The sequence below is a fragment of the Mchenga conophoros genome, linkage group LG23 (genome assembly GCF_057382185.1).
Source record: "Mchenga conophoros isolate Kocher_MC1m ecotype Shallow Benthic linkage group LG23, M_conophoros_male_GT1.1, whole genome shotgun sequence".
NCBI classification, from domain to species: domain Eukaryota; kingdom Metazoa; phylum Chordata; class Actinopteri; order Cichliformes; family Cichlidae; genus Mchenga; species Mchenga conophoros.
The window spans coordinates 6,869,778-6,886,744 of record NC_140547.1 but is presented as its reverse complement, the minus strand read 5'-3'; the positions used below and the strand labels follow the sequence as shown (position 1 = coordinate 6,886,744).

Here is a 16,967-nt window from a genome sequence, read left to right as displayed (position 1 = left end):
TAAACGCTAAAAAAGGGAAGTTCATGTGGATCAAATCCTCTAAAAATAGCCACTATAGGGTCAAGGTCTGAGTGGCAGAAATCAGGAGATAAATGAGGTCCTCATCCAAAGAGAGTTTAATGGGTAAAGTCCAGAGTCAGTTCAAGCACGTACTATTTTATGAGTGTGTCAAATTTTAGCTTTGATTTGTGATCATTAGGTTGCTTGCTGAGTGATGTAACAATCCCTTTATAATAGGTGCTCTTTAAGATTTGTTTGTAATTTTCCATGGTGTGGCTTGGGAAAGCATGTGACACAGAGAAGATTTCATATCAACTAGACACAACCTCATGTGAGGCATAAAATAAATGGGTAACTTGAGAAATTTATAGCCTTCATGGGAAATGATTTACTCGCAGAGAGTAGCTGACATGCTGCCAGGGTTTTAGTGGCTCTTTGGGAACAGTGCAGATTACAGAAATACTTGTATAGCCAATAAAACGTGTCCTAGGGATTATCATTCCAACAGCATTTATCTTAAAGCTCTGCCTAAGAAAATTTGCTGTGCAGGATTTTTAATTTGTTGGGTGTGATAATAAAATATTTTAAAGCAGAGAAGCCAAACATGATATAAACTACAGTGAATAGATGTTGGCTGAGCAAGCTTGAGCCACATTTATGTTTGGGCCACTATCTCTTGCTCAGTATCACTTTTTACATGGTTTTGGTTGTGGCTTGTTTCAAGCAGCAAATAGTTTGAAATATTTACCTTTGCCTGCAAATCTGATTGTTTTTTTGGGAATTCGATACTGTCTGGTTTCTCCTTAAGTTATCATATCAGTGTATAAAGACTTTAGTCACGATGCTGTAGCCTCGAGCAGGGTTTTTACTACTTAACTGTTAACTGCAGGTGAAATGACGACCTCATTTGGGGGAAATGGATACTGTAACCTTTATAGAACACAATAAATAATACTAAATTAGCCACGCTCCATTTTCTTCTAATAACTTTTTGTTTTCCTGTTCCCTAATATCGGTGGGCAAAGAAAACGACTGAACGGACAAAAAATGTGTTTATTTTGTGCAGATAAGTGAGGCGTACAGGAATTTCAAATCAAGCTGTCTGATTGGCCAGAGTGTGGAGTCACAGCCGTCAATCATCCCCGATCTTAATACCGATTGGTTTCTGCTTAGATACCCTCTCACTTCGCAACAACCCAACCTGTAAGCAAGAAGAAGAAGCTACGCTATTCGCGTACATCTTACGCAAACTTAAGTCAGACAGGTCTTCACTCGTCTTCAAAATACGTATCTGACGTTAGATAGCCACCTTTGGCAGCAGGTGAGGTCAAATGCTGAGGGACAGAGCGGAAGAGCTTTTTTGCCGACAGGTGGAGGAAGAAATATTTTAGCTTTAAGCTAAAAGGCAACAAATGGACGAAAACAAGACGGAGCTGGTCGAAAGCCTCATAATATGGGTGAGTCTATTTGTGAATGTGTCGCCGAAACCGCGGAAGGGATTTAAGTCACCTGTTTGTAGCTGGTGGGGGTGTCAACGAAAGAAACTGGAGAGAAAATGAAGGAAATCTGACAATTTGTTCGGACGGTGTAATGGCAGAATAAGGTCGTTATTAGAGAGATTAGCTTCTTGTGCAGCTGTTGTTCGTCTCTGTGACCCCATAGGTAGGAAATGTAGCTGGGGGCGGGGGGTCCTGCAGTCTGCTGAATGTAAAGTTAACACCTAGCAGGTGCAAAGATAACAATCCTCTAGTTTATGTGGTTTGGCAAGACTCGGGCTGCTAATCCAATTAACCAGGGGGGTATTTGCGGAATGTCGCGGTTTGGATTTTTGCTAATGTTATGTAACTGCTTAAATGTAGCAAACAGCAGCAAGTAATAAGGCACTTTGCGCTCACAGAGAACAAACAGTTTTGCTGCCTGTCTTGTGGTTAGTAATAGGATAAGCGCTGAGTTAATGAGATCTCGTCCAGGATCCACGATTGCTGTGTCTGTCAGTAAGCCACTTTGTTGAACCCGTAACTTTGAACAGCAGTGTCACTAAGTAACGGGTCAACTTACCCAATGCCAAAAACAAGAAAATGTGTAAAGGTGTCCCATGAAGGGAGTAAAACTTCCTATAAACTCTTCAAAACCGTGCTTGGTGGTCTTTAAATTTTATCGTGACTATAGCTGCACTGTTCTTGCGGAAGGATATTGATATTAGACTGTGAGAATTAACCGTACACCGTGGCTGCTGCTTGAATTATTTACATCATCATGTAAGCAAGAAAGCCTTTTTCTTTACTTGGGTCTGCGGTGGTTTCTTTGCCACTGTTGTCCTGTGTGTCCCTGTACATCCTGCCCTAAACATTTATCATTTCTTCTATGTCCTAGTGCTGCTCGATTATGGGAAACGTTATACTTGGAATTGTTTTAGTCAATATTGAGGGTTTTTTTTTTAACTCAGTGGTTTGACTTTGGAAACATTTTGCAAATGTAGAAAAGTAAAAAAACACTGCTATAAATGAGACAAACAAGACTAAAGAAGAACACAAATGAAACGGTGCAAAGTGATGATGTGTCTTATTCTGTCCTCTCATCTTTCCTTATTCTCTGTAGGGGTTTTGAAACAACTACAGTGCAGTGAAAACTATTTGCCACCCTTCTGATTTATTTATTTATTTATTTTTTGGTTGTTTGTTTTTTTTTGTCCCATCATGTTTCAGATCATCACATTTTAATATTAGACAATGATAAGCCCAGTAAAAACAAAGATGCAGTTTTAAATGATGATTTCATTTAAGGGAAAAAAGTTTTCAAACCTACTTGGCTTATCTATGTTGAAAAAGAAATCCCCCCCCCCCCCCTTCCTTTTAAATCATAATTAACTGTGATTAACCAAATTTTTTTGGAAGCCTGAGTTTAATTTCACTGTTAAATCACAAAAGCACTTAGATGGAACCTGTCTGACAAGGTGAAACAGGCTAAAAGGTCTCAAAAGGTAGCAGCGAACCACAGTGAGACCCATTATTCACAAATGGAGACAACTTGGAACAGTAGTGAACAGTGGTAAGCCTACCAAAATTATCATCAATAATCCATTAATGACTCATCATGAAGGTCACAAAAGAACCAGGAACCTGGAAGACTGCATGTTTCCCTTGCATCAGTCAAGGCTGATCTTTGCAATTAAGAAGGAAATTGAGCAAAAATGCCATCCATGGAGGTTCCAAGGAGAAAACCACTGCTGACCAAAAAGGAAACAAAGGCTTGTCTCACATGTCCAAGACTTTTGGAGAAATATACTGTGGAGTGACAAGACACATTGAACCTTTTCAAATGTTTGCATCCCATTACATCTGGCATAAAACTATCATACCATTTCAAAAACAGTACATCAAGTCGACAGTCAAACGTGGTGGTGGTAGTGTGATGGTTGCTTTGTTGCTTCAGGACCTGGACAACTTGATGGTGACATAAATTCTGCTCCGACAATTAGTTTGTGGCTGAATTCAAACAATTCTGCAAAGAACATTTGGCCAAAATTCCTCCACAGCAGCTGTTCCCAAAGTTAAGAGTGCTGCGGCCCATTTAAAAATGAAAGATTCCAGAGGGGCCTGCCATCATTAAATCTGTACTCTTTACAAAATATGAAATGGTGCTCAATTTCCATGAAAATTTTATAAAAATAAAATAAAATAAGTGGCTATAAATTGCTAATGCTACCAAGTCATATATGCAAAGTATAAAGGCCAACGTTTGACCCACTTGCCACTGCAGCACAAACTTCAATAATAATAAATTTAGGTCAGAGTAATGTTCTGTTACCAGTTTTAAATCACCTTTTTATATAAATAAATACATTTATATAAACATGTTACTGTACATACTTGAGTGAGTAATTTCACACTGAATTTCTGTTATTACTGTAGCCCACCAGGGGGCCCTGGCCCACACTTTAAGAATCACTACTGCACAGCAACCCGAGACACTCGTTGTCACTTAACACAAACACTTGCAGTTCTTGCTGCTAAGGGTGGCGCAACTAGTTATTAGGTTTAAGGGGCAATTACTTTTCAGGTATGTCCAGGTATGTTTAAATAGCTTTGTTCTGTTATTTTTTTTTAAAAAAATCATAATTTGAAGGGTTCTTTCTGTAATAATATTTGTTTGATCTAAAACAGGTAAAATCTTCTTTGCAAATATGCAAAGAAGTAAAAAATAGAAAGGGGGCAAATACTTCACAGCACTGTATGGCATCTCAGAATCTTTGTAATGTTGTAGTTAAAGTCTTTAAAATATATTTGCTGGTGCACTACTACATTATTCCCTTGGTTTATCAGTCATCATAATATTATTTTGTTTTCTGCCTCTCAGCTGCAAACTTTCAACACTCCTGCATCCTGCCAAACAGTGGAGGAGCTGACCACTGGAGCAGCAATGTCACAGGCTCTGCATCAGATGTGAGAGCACATGCTTTATTTATTTCCAGCCAGTAATTCATGTCACACATGCTCCTGCCTACTCCACGTTAGGTCAAACGTGCACTGCTGGAACAGTTGGGATAATGTGCTTGCATTTTTTTTGCTCTCACGCCCTCATTAGTTCCTCTACTATAGAGAGAAAGGGTACTTGTGCTTTAAAGTGCACACAAACAAAAAGAAAACTACTGATCTTATCTTATTACATTTCTGGCCAGCACCACATTGTAGTCATTGACAAGAACCCCTCACAGCAAGAACATTTTGGGTACAAAGTAGAGCTGCTTAATTATGGCAACAATCTTAATCACAATTATGATGAGGATTATTTATCACAAAAAGTTAACTTAAAATGAAGTGCATTTGTTAAACGTTTTAGTTTAACAGAGAGAACAGAGAAAGTGGCCCACTGTAAAGGAAAGGCAAAGTGAAAGCACCATTTCAAACACTTGTTGGAGGTTTTAATTGTAAGTGAATATCAATTTCAGTTATAGCAGTTACAGTTTGCACAGTTATAGCTTTGTGTGATATTTCTGAGAGCGAGAATGGAGTTTGCATGCTCTCACCTATCACATGTCAGATATTTCCAATAAGATAATATCTTACTCATATAATCCACAATCAGTGGGTTAGTTTAGAATTCAAACATTTTCTCCTATTACAGAAACAATTTTGCCACTTTTGCCTGACAGAGTTGTTCTAAAAGTCAAAAGTGTCTCTTCTATGGAAACTCATTTTCACCTAATTAAATTTTTTTCTGGCTCTTCCCCATGTACAACCCACAGCTGAATAAAAGAACTTGCCTGTTGTATCTCATCTAATGCTGGCAGTTGTAGAAATTAAACAGCTTGAGTAGAAAAGGTTGTAGCATTTATTTCAGAAATTTCATGCACATAACATGGATATCTAACAAAGAATGTGAACTGTACACTACTAAACAAGGACTCTTGTGTAGAATAAGTCTTATCATCTCTGTGCTTCAGAGACCCTGCATGGTTCACTGATGGATGGCTCAGTCGTATCAAAACGGATGTTGAAGACAACTGGAGATTAAAGGTACAAAGTACTACCATGCCCCATGTTTGCTTTTTGTTCACTTTGGGTTTTTCTTTTAAATGTTTATTTTTCTTCTAATTTGCTGAACCCTTTGTGTGCTAAATCCTTTGTTTGCTCCACACCTGCAAAACTGTCCTTGACACTGATCTCCAAGCTGCTCCAGGGGTTCTGCTTAAGCGTGCACTCTGACTCTGCGCTCTGACTCTTCTGGTGAAAGTGTGCATGTATGTTTGTCCAAATATGTCAGCTGTAAAGTGTAAGGATGAAAAAAAAAAAAAAAAGCCATTTTCTCCACATTGATTTGGTTGTGATGCTTTCCCTGCTGCTGCCTTGTCCTCTTTCCTGAATGCTTTTTTTCGTGGACACATCCTTTATTGCAGCGGTCCCCAACCTTTTTTGCACCACGGACCAGTTTATGTCCGACAATATTTTCACAGACCGGCCTTTAAGGTGTCTCGGATAAATACAACAAAATAAAACCAGCACCGGTACCAACAAAAGAAGATTTATTCATAACACATGGGAAAAGACCCAGGAAACCGAGTTAATGATAAAAACTATAAAAATCCTGAAAACCATGAATTTTACACCCGAGCCTCAACTCTCGTGGCCCGGTACCGGTCCGTGGCCTGGGGTTTGGGGATCGTTACTTTATTGTGCATATAATAGAAGTCTTATTTACATGTGGGTCATTCATCTCAAATCTTTTGCCTGAACATTTCAGATTTCTTTTAAAATGTTATGGTCCAAAAATAAAAAATTCTTGTCATTTTCTTGATCAGTCCAGCATGAAAGTTGAATGTAAATAAGATTTTCTTAATATTTGTGAATAAGAATTTCATGTTAAATAGTATTCTTCTTGTTTCATTCATTTTTTTTTTTTTGAATTATTGTTAAATACAACTCTATACTCTTCAGAAATTATCGTCTGCAATGTGCCTTTTTTTTTTTTTAATTGTCGTGTCATAAAATATGGGACTTTCCAGAAATGTTTCCTTTTTTCATATTTTAACTGGCAAATATGCAAACATTTTTTATTTATGTGTCTCAAATTACTCATTCATTTTTATAGAGCGGCCAGTGAAAATTTTTGGCTTTTTTAGGCTCAAAATAGTTTTTGAGATATATTCAAGTTCAAAAATTGCCTCAGATTTCAATGTGCAAAAATAAGGCTTTACAGTAGATGGACAGGCCTTTAAAAAAAAAAAAAAAAAAAAAAGGATATTTATAGATAATTATCTACAAGTATTTGCTACATGACCTCAAGGTTGACTGCAATTGCTATATAATTTTATTTTTTAAACCATAAGATTTTCAGGCAAATCAGAGGTGGCTGAGCAGAAATTTGATGATGAGCGATTAAATGACCTAATTTGGTCTTAAGCGTTATCATTAACATTAACTTAATGTACTATGCAACTCAAAATATCTGCCATGAAAAAGGACATTTTCAAATGTGTGATTAAAAAGTTTCTCTCTTTTCTTTTGGTCTGCATGAACGTATATTGTTTTCCATTGTTGTTTGTTCATTTTGATCGATATAAAACAAATATGAGAATATTTTATATCTTTCCTCAGATGAACAACCTGAAAAAGATACTTCAGATGGTGGTTGACTATTATAATGAGGTATGGAGTATGTAATCCTTGTTTATGCAGAGATGTTAAGTCATTGGTAGAGTCGACTACAGAATCTGAAAACCTATAAACAGTTGTTTACGGCTTTTCTACATCTTAGAGAAAAGCTTTAGTGAAAAGTTAATGTGCAGCTTTTATTTTCTGTGCACCTTCAGGTCTTATCCCAGGAAATTTCAGATTTTCCCTTGCCAGATGTGTCACTGGTGGCAGAGCATTCAGACCCCACTGAACTGGGGAGACTTCTGCAGCTTATACTGGGCTGTGCAGTCAGATGTGAGCGCAAACAGGGTATGTTGCTGCTTGTGTGTTACACATAATCTCTACACTCATGTAAGACCCAATTAAAGACATTTTGCATGAGCAAAATGTAAAAAAAATAAATGAAAAAGTTGTAACATGTCACTTACAAAGACGGAGTTTATGAGATTAGAAACCAGTGAGGACAGGTGCTGCATTTAGTAGTTTGACAAAATATTACAATGGTGTGTACGTTTGTGTGATTTAATCTCCCTCATTATATCACCAGAATACATTCAGTTCATCATGACCTTGGAGGAGTCTGTGCAGCATGTTGTCATGACAGCCATCCAGGAGGTCAGCCTGTTTTAATATAGCATTACTTGCTCTGACAAATTAGCTGTATTAAAGATACTCAGAAACAGCTTTGCTGAGCATTTCTGCCATTTTAAATAACAGTAACTGTTTCAGCAGCAGAAGCAATAGTGTATGAAGGAGGTTCGAGTATTTGCTTGCATGTGGTGAAATAGGTTGAGGCTTTGCAGCTTTTTCAGTTAGTGTATGTAATAAACTCTGCTCCATTTTCCTCTTCAGCTCATGAGTAAAGAGACCAAGACCGCATTTGGAGCAGAGCTGTCCGGGGATTTGGAACAGCAGGTTAGTATTATTATTATATCCCACTCAGTCTGAAAGAAAGTGTGTTGCTAAATGCATTGTTAATGCCCATTTGGTGCGATATGGTGGATATGAATGCATCGGGAGGCAAATCGGGGTTCAGTATCTTGCTCAAGAATACTGTGACATGTGGACCGGAGCAGACTAGGATTGAGCCACCTACCTTCCGATTGGTAGACGACCTGATCTGCCACCTGAGTGACAGCCGCTCCTCTATTTCTTTGCAGTTAAAATGTTCCTTTAGAGCCGCTTGCAACCTCAGCGTTTGGCTCATAGATATTACTTGCACACATACTGACCTCATAATTTAAAACTTTAGTTGTATTTAATAATATGTTTTTTCTAACATGCATAAAGTCTAAAGTAGTTCAGCTTACTCTAATTTGCTTGTGCTAAGTCAAGCAAAGGACCTGTGTATGTAATTTAAATTGTTGGCTTGTTCAGCTTGTCAGTTTATTGACTTGTTCTTGGAGCGTTACTGTACCGTGCAAACTGCACAAGTCAGTAATGTAACTTTTGTCAGGCAGTTGGTATCGCAGCTGCTGATAATATTGCCATTTCAAAGGAGTCCACCCAACTTATTTCTGTAACTTGAGCCTTTATTTTCCTTGACGTGTTTGCGGAAGAACGTTGTCACTGTGCAGAGACTACCACAGCTCAAGTACTGACATGAACTGCACATGTGGCGCTGGAGATCTGCATCTTCAATGGGAAAATGAATCGGGGAACATTGATGGTTTTGTATTGATTTTATGAGTAATGTATTTTATGCTTAGTTCTTGAACTTAGCTTTTTTTTTTTTTTTTTTTTTTTTTTTTAAGAAAAACTTAGCCATTTAATATTTGCTTTCTCTGATCCATGAGAGAATCACATCAGTGTCTCTTCGATAATTTAACTTCTAAATCCTCATGTGTCCAGCTGAAAAAAGCTCTTGAGGACCTCGCTGCACTTCAGACAGAGAAGGAAGCGCTAACCCAGCGATGTCAAGAGCTGGACCTACAGGTGAGTGCAGACCTGTTACACACAGCCAAGGTGAATTTCTATTGAGAAATATTCTTGAATCTGATTGACTAGCGCTCTTTTGCCTTACTTTGCTGATATTCAGGTCTCTATGTCTCCACACATACATGTCTATGTACAGTATAAACAGGAATTGTGTAATGCTTTGCTCCATTGTGTGGAGCTGCTGTGGCAGAATGACCATGAGCTTAGAGTCTGGGCTCAGCTTGTCCTACCGTGCCATTCAGCCCATGCTCTGCCACTGCTACAAGGCCTCATTCATCACTGAACAGGCAGACTAATTTTAGCATAGGGACTGATCAACTGTTCAACTGGACTCTCGACAGATTGATTTGTTCTGTTTCCAGTCTTGCTCTTCTCTGATCGTAGCGAGGTAAGTATAACATGGTTGTCTGTCCCGCGCAACTAAACTCAACTAAACGAGCTGCTTAAATATTTGTACTCTAACTCTGCTAACAGACGGTTCAGTTGGGATTCTGTTTGACACAGGGCACACAATGCTTATTTAATAATTTTTACTGTTTTTCCAGTAATTAACCTAAAGACTTTGCCATATTCTTTTGAGAAAAGCAGCATTACATTATTTTGTAATGTATATGGGTCTTTTGTACTGATGTGCTGTGTTACTAATTATGTGTTGTTTTAAAGATTCAAACTATCAAAATAAATGGCTTTAAGTTAGCCTACAACAGGCCATACAGAGTTACTAAATAATTTTATTTTACATGGTTTTGTTTGGTGGTAGTAGATAAATTGAAAATGCATTTTGTAAATATTTTACACGCACAGTAAGAGGTTTTGACATCTTACATTGGTAGTAGGCTCCTTATCATTTACCCTTGCGTTTGGAAATGCTGTTGTCATCGAGGCCGCCTGTTGCCATGGGTGTATAGTCTGCAGCATCCTGCCGAAAGGTTGCATCAGTCAAAGAAACATGCACATGAAGGTCAGAATCAAAGGTCTACTAGCAGAACTCTGCACTATAACAAGATCACTGAAATTATTCTGTGCTTGACCTGTGATTTTTAGTCATGTGCCTGATTGGTATTCATAATAAGAAGAATAATAGTGAACATATATCTCAACTTTAGTTGTAGACAAGTTGTAAGGACGTTATGGGATAGGAATTTAAACAGTCATGTGTTATTCTCAAACTAATGTTTCATAAACTGGCAACCAGCTTTGAGGTACTGGTGAGTGAGAATGAAAACTAACCATGCATTAACATGTTTGCTTAAAGTGCACTTTGTCTGTGCTCTGCTTTCAGCATGGATTAACTGCACTGTTTGCTTTAACAGCTGGGAAAGTAAATTCTCATGGCAGTGGTGTATCTTTTGATGCGATGATGTTGTGACATTTTACTTTGCATGAAATAAATGAAGATATTTCATGTCATATTTTTTCCCCCGATGAAACCAGTTCAACTTTAAAACTACTTGTGGGAATGGCTCGCTCACCTTACTTTCCCTGCACAGGTGGCTGTTCTTCAAGAGGAACGGAACAGCTTATTGGCTGAGAATGACGTCCTAACAGACCGAGCTAATCAGCTGGACACATTTGATGACCCAAGCACGCCGTTGGGAAGAAAACACAGTCAGTTACAGCAACAGCTAGAAACACTGCAGGAGGAGAACTTCAGGTTTGTCCTTTCCTCTTGAAATGGCTGATGAACCTCCCTATGGTGAAAACAAAACAATGATGTGTTATGCATTTTCTAGGCTGGAGGCTGCTAAGGATGACTATCGGATCCACTGTGAGGAGCTGGAGAAGCAGCTGATAGAAGTTCAGCACCGAAATGATGAGCTCACCAGCTTGGCAGAAGAATCGCGAGCTCTCAAAGATGAACTGGATGTGCTGAGGTTTGTGTCTGTAATACAATAGATTCATTAAAGTATTAAATTGTTTAGAGGTAAGATCATACAAATTCAGTAAAATAAAAATGCATTTCAGGCTCAGGATTAGAAATTATTGCATCAGTTGGATAACTTAAATTGGTTTGGAGAAAAAGTTAGCGAGGCAAGGCTGAGATTATTTGGACATATGTAGAGGAGGGTTAGTGCTTACAATGAAAAAACGATGTTGAATATGGAGTTGCTAGGTGAAGGGAAAAGTGGATGACCACAAAAAAGATTCATGGATATGGCGACGGAACACACACAGAAGGTTGGTGTGAAGGAAGATGATGCTAGGGATACGCTCAGATGGAGACACATGATCTGTTGTGGTGACTTCTAAAGGGAGTAATCGAAGGACCGTTTACAAGCAGCCACTTTCTGTTGCTTCCTGCTGCAAAACTAGTAGAGGCAGTAAGGCCACACCCTTCAATGAGTGAAACTGGCTGATGTTTGCGTTTCTGACCTTAACAATAAGGGGTGTCATTTTGCTGGCATGAAATCGGCGTAACACCGGTACAGATTATCTCGTTCCAGTAAATGACTAATTCTTAATCGATAATGTTACAGGAAGTGAAACAATGAGATTTCGAATTTCTTTTGTAAGTGTCCTGAGACTAGATAATCAGCAGGTTTTTGAAACTAGAGCTCTTTGATCTCTCACGCAAGCACTGGGAGATCCTTTAAGTTCAACACAAAAGGTGCTTACCTTGGATCAAAATGTTCTACCTTAGCGTTATTTCTGAAGACGCTCTTGTTCACGGTTATAATGGAGACTCAAATGTGTGGTGACAATATTTTACAGTCCTTCATATTCTTGCGTAGGAAAATGTTTGTTTTACGCTATTTAATATGTAACTAATTAAAGAGGTAGTTTTAAAGTATGCAGTGATCTTAATATCTGTATTAAAATGTTGCTTATTCCAGGCACAGTAAATTGAGATATGTGCTGCAGTACTGTACATTTCAGTTTTCCTATGTGCTGTATAGGAACTGCTCAGATCGGGTGGTGATGCTGGAGGCTTCGGTGGAAACGTACAAGCGCAAGCTGGAGAATCTGGGTGATTTAAAGAGGCAGATGAAACTGTTGGAGGAAAACAACATGACTTACATGCAAAACACAGTCAGTCTGGAGGAAGAGCTGCGCAAGGCCAACGCTGCCCGTGCACAGCTCGAGACATACAAGAGACAGGTAAATGACATGCAAAAGCACAGCTCGAACTTTCATCCAAAATCCACACAAATTATAAATCTCACAATATAATCATTTGTTTGTAATAATAACATTTATTGGCATTTTTTGAGCAATAATGTGTCTGGTGGTGGATGAGTTTATATTATTACATTTTCATTTATTTAGGTCCAGGAGCTACACAGGAAGTTGTCTGAGGAGACGAGGCGAGCAGACAACCTGGCGTTTGAGATGAAGAAGTTGGAGGAGAAACATGAAACTGCAACGAAAGAAAAAGAGGTTTAACAGCATTTTTTTTTTTTTTAGTTAGCAATAATAAAGTAATAATTTTCTTCTAGCTGTGATAAAACTCCTAACATTGTTAAAAAATTTCTTCACCACCACAAGAGGATCATCATTGAGCGAGATTCTCTGAAGGAAATCAATGAGGAGCTTCGATGCACTCAAGCTCAGCAGCACCAACTCTCCCAAGCAGGTATCCTATAGGAAAGGTCATACCTGACATTAGTTATTGTGGTGTTGCTATGGTAATCTGAAATTTGCATGCTTATTTCATATAGGCATGCTTCCCTCTAGCAGCCCCAGTCATGATAACCTGGCTGCTGAGTTGATGCCCGTTGAGTACAGGTAGTATCTTACTGCTGTTGCTGCACTTAATAAGATTTTTACTTTTCCCACCAAACTGATGTGTGTGACTTATGTGTGTGTTATTGTTCAGAGAAAAGTTCATCCGGCTGCAGCATGAGAATAAGATGTTGAGAGTGCAGCAGGAAGAATATGAGCGTGAGAAGATCGCTTCTCTGCAGGCCCAGCTGGAGGAAGCACACAAGACTCGCAGTGAACTGGACACTGAAAACAGGTTTCTGTCAAGCACTGATAGATGTGATGGAAGCTGTTCTCTCCATACATTTAGTTTGATGTATTTTCATCATTTATCAAATGTATTTGATCTGGATGTTAACCTTTCATTCCTCTACATTCTGGTTAATCTTCAGACTGAGCCGAGAACGGGTCGGTGAGCTGCAGCAGCAGGTTGAGGACCTTCAAAAGGCTTTGCAGAGCCAGGCATCCAAGCCTGATGATGTAAGTTTGCCCAAATGGTCTGGCGTTAGTACAGAGAAAATGCAGAGTTAATGTTAGCCTGGTATATTTGATGCTGGCAAGGAATTACAAAAGAAAATCACTTTATATAAGGTAGGTAGATTGGTATTGGTAGAGAAAGATGTATGCACTGTAATTACAGCCATTTGTATACAATCACATAGCTGGTTTACAGCAAGATGCAAACCTCTGGTTAAATTTAAGAACAGGAAGGCCAAATTAACTTTTCCAGAAAACACCTTAAAGTGCCAGCACAGTTCTTTCAATCACGCCTTGATTGTTAGTTTTTACTTTAGAGTGAGTGTGTCAGGGGAAATCCTTTTATTTATTTTTGCCATCCAGAATGAAATTCCTTTACCACATTTAATCTTGTACTTCTATTTTCTCATTTTCAGTCAAACCTGAAGCGGAAACTTGATGCACACATGTAAGTGCAGCTGGTCTGAGCTTTGACAAATAACTGAGGGGTGCAAAATGAATTTCTATGTTTTCCAGTAGAGGGAGGTAAAGAAGCAGCATTTTTTCTTCCCCTTCAGGGTCCAACTGAACGAGGCCCAGGATGAAATCATGAAGAAGAAAGAGCTGCTGGAGGACCTTCAGCCTGACAACACTCAAACCTGTAAGTTGCACGTTTGCGTCATCATCAACACTAGACACAAAGTGATGGCTTAGTTATAAGTGTTGCTATTTTATTTGAAAGCTCTGAAGGTGGATGAGCTGATGGCTGCTCTTAAGAAGAAGGATGATGACATGAGAGCCATGGAGGAGAGATACAAGATGTATTTGGAGAAAGCTCGCAGTGTGGGTAATATTATTCATGTTTCGTTACTTTGAGTATTGTCTGTGTTAGTATTTCATTTCCTTTGTTCCTACTGTAGGTGATCCGAGCATTGGACCCTAAGCTGAATCCTGCTACTGCTGAGATCCAGGCTCTGAGGAACCAGGTTGCAGACCGAGACAAGCAGATTCTCAGCTTGGAAGTAAATCTGCATTTTAATCTTGTTCAAACTGAAGTTATATGTTTACTACATTTTTCCCTAAACTGAGTCAGTTTGCAGAGAAGAAACAGGTGTATCAGAATATACAGATATCAACAACAGTGTGAGAAAATTTATGTAAGCCATAAATTTCCAGGTTTTTGAATATGGCAGTCTCTAGCTTTTCCATTATAAAGTTCCAGTAATGTTTTCCCTTCTTGCATTTCCGAAACCAGTAAATAAGATTACCTCCCGTTGCCTCACTTTTAGGGCAAAGATCTGAAATTGGTTCATTTATCCTGTGGGGGTCTTTCTGGTGTGAAAGAAGTGATGTGGAAAAGCTTTTGATTGCTATATGAAAACATTACTGCTTACTGCTTGTTTTAAGTTGAAGGGTTGTTTATTTCATTTTATTTTACGTTTTCATTTAAACGGATTGACATTTTTTTGGTTATTTGTCTCATAGCGTCAGTGTGAGCAGGCAAAGCTGAGAGAGTATGAGGAAAAACTGATTGTCACGGCGTGGTATAACAAGGTAAAGTAAAATGGTACATTGCCTGCAAGATGATCAGTTACATATTTACCTACTGCCTCTTCTTCACTCAGTGTCTTCTTTCTGTACTCAGAGTCTGAACTTTCAGAAGCTGGCCATCGAATCACGTCTCGGGGGCTGCACTGCCTCCATGCTGTCTCCCGGTCAGTCCTTTCTGACACAGCAACGGCAAATCTCAAATGCCCCCCGCCGGGCACTTTCAATCAGCGTGCCTGCCACTACCTCCAAGTAGACTGTGTCACAGAGCCAAATGTCTCCCTTTATTCAGCTAAGGAAAAATCTATAAGCATCACTCCCTCCCATAAGTGACCTTAAACACATCTGCTCTCAAGACAGGGAGGGGTCAATGAAATGCTGATTGGGATCAGTGAGCATCGGCTCATCCAATAGGTCACCCACCTGATGATATTTATGCTCTCTTACTGTACATTGAACCTGGATAGAAAGTTAACCTACTGTTAACTCAAGCAGTGCACAATTCACCAACTCTAGAGTAGACTAGAACACATTTCTACCCTGTCTTTGCTTTGCTGTGCAGCTGAATACTTGTTATAATCAGCTCATTTATCTCCTGTCAGGACTAAGAGAAACATAACTGACTGCTTAACAATATTTAATATAGAGTTTGAGCCCACTCGTTTTAACGAATGTGATATTAATGAACACTAAAGCCGAGAACTTGTAACTTTAGACGGTTGTTGAAATACGTCCAAGTTGAACAGTCAAAGTATGCAGTGATGGTGACACGGTCATCAAACAGCAGCATCTGATGAAAAACACAAAGAAACTTTGGAAAATCAGTTCTGTGTCTGGTGCTGGCCACCAACTGCTTTTATGCTTCAGCCACTTAAAGATTTTTACTAAAATGGAAAAAAGCTCATCGTGTAAAGCTGTGAAAATCCTAAACCATTTAAAGTAAATCAAGAATATTTTTCTATATTCCCAGGGAGTGATGTGATCACAGTAAAAACTGCTGGGCCTTCTTGAATCATATTTAGCAGTGACTATCCAAGACTGTAGTCTCTAAATTTGTACAACTGTAATGTAAACATGATTTTAACACCAGCCTTTGATCCAAATGTCAGAATCAGGTTGAACATTTATATAGTACCTTCAAATTGTAACTTGAATTTTTTTTTCTTACTCTAATCAGGTTGTATCGTGAACATATATTCAGGCTCTTTAGTGTCAGCAGAGGTTAACAGCACTATAGAGGAGCAGAATTTGTCCTTCAGGTTGTTGGTTTCTGGCTGCCTGTTGTTACACCTTCTAGTTAAACTGCACTAGTTTCACAACACATAATTAGATTCTATTATAATTTTGTGTAGGAGTATCTAATATTGCTTTGATTTTTCTTTTGAGTGAATGAAGATTATAGATTTCTGATGTTAAAAAGCAGTGACTCCTAAAACTAGGTGGTATCAAGTGTAGCACAGCACAGAGAACTGTGAGTAAATAGATTAAAAATAGTGTAGGGGAAAGGCATTATAAACTTTCTGGGTTGTAAGCAGTTCAAATTTTAATGCTTTTGGATTTCTTGTGAATAAATGCATTTTGTTTTTCTAAACATGTATATTGTATTCTTTTAAGACTCGGGGGTGTACAGCTCTATCCTCGTTATCCACACAAACCAAAGGTTTCAGATGATGTGGTCGGTGTGTTCAAATCATCGCTGTGAGCCAAAAGTTCAGGCTCCAGAATAATTCAAATTCGCATTTTGATACTGTATTTTTCACCCTGCTGTTGTGTGTGGATGATGCTAGATCATTCACCTGTAGCTCAGACACACTCAGATAAAATGGTCCCAAATACTTACTGTTCAAGCCTGTTGTTTGTGAATTTATCACCTCAGTTTCTACTTTCAGGTCTTACTGAACACTAGTCCAACCAAAGGCTGATATCAAAGAAATTGCAACAGTCTTCTTTGTTTGCTACACTTTGATAAATAGAGATTTCTTGGCAAGATTGTATAATTCAGCAAGCCTTGGCATAAACCTGGGAGTGTTCCGGTACATGTAGTTTGAGTCATTTTACTCTGTACTCAGTGGTCCCCAACCTTTTTTGCGCCACGGACTGGTTTATGCCCGACAATATTTTCACGGACCGGCCTTTAAGGTCCATCCATCCATTCGCTTATCCTTTTCAGGGTCGCGGGGGGCGCTGGAG

At 38.7% G+C, this 16,967-nt stretch overlaps 1 protein-coding gene across 1 annotated transcript; it reads left to right on the top strand.

The window, feature by feature from the left end:
* Positions 1–1,192: 1,192 nt before the first annotated feature.
* Positions 1,193–16,368, top strand: hook1 (hook microtubule-tethering protein 1). Its single transcript, XM_085264414.1, has 22 exons — positions 1,193–1,457; positions 4,357–4,442; positions 5,444–5,516; positions 7,095–7,145; positions 7,310–7,442; positions 7,681–7,748; positions 7,986–8,048; positions 8,985–9,068; positions 10,562–10,725; positions 10,805–10,945; positions 11,969–12,170; positions 12,339–12,449; positions 12,558–12,645; positions 12,731–12,797; positions 12,889–13,029; positions 13,166–13,253; positions 13,667–13,698; positions 13,808–13,890; positions 13,972–14,072; positions 14,150–14,251; positions 14,715–14,783; positions 14,875–16,368. Exons 1-22 carry the CDS (start codon positions 1,413–1,415, stop codon positions 15,031–15,033), a joined length of 2,151 nt encoding a protein of 716 aa, XP_085120540.1. The 5' UTR covers positions 1,193–1,412; the 3' UTR covers positions 15,034–16,368.
* Positions 16,369–16,967: the final 599 nt, after the last annotated feature.

Bases quoted from the DNA above. Each gene is read 5' to 3' on its own strand.
- hook1 (XM_085264414.1), top strand. From the start codon at position 1,413: ATGGACGAAAACAAGACGGAGCTGGTCGAAAGCCTCATAATATGG. The intron at 10,726-10,804 runs GTTTGTCCTTTC...TGCATTTTCTAG, and splicing joins CTGCAGGAGGAGAACTTCAG to GCTGGAGGCTGCTAAGGATG. The intron at 12,798-12,888 runs GTAGTATCTTAC...GTTATTGTTCAG, and splicing joins TTGATGCCCGTTGAGTACAG to AGAAAAGTTCATCCGGCTGC.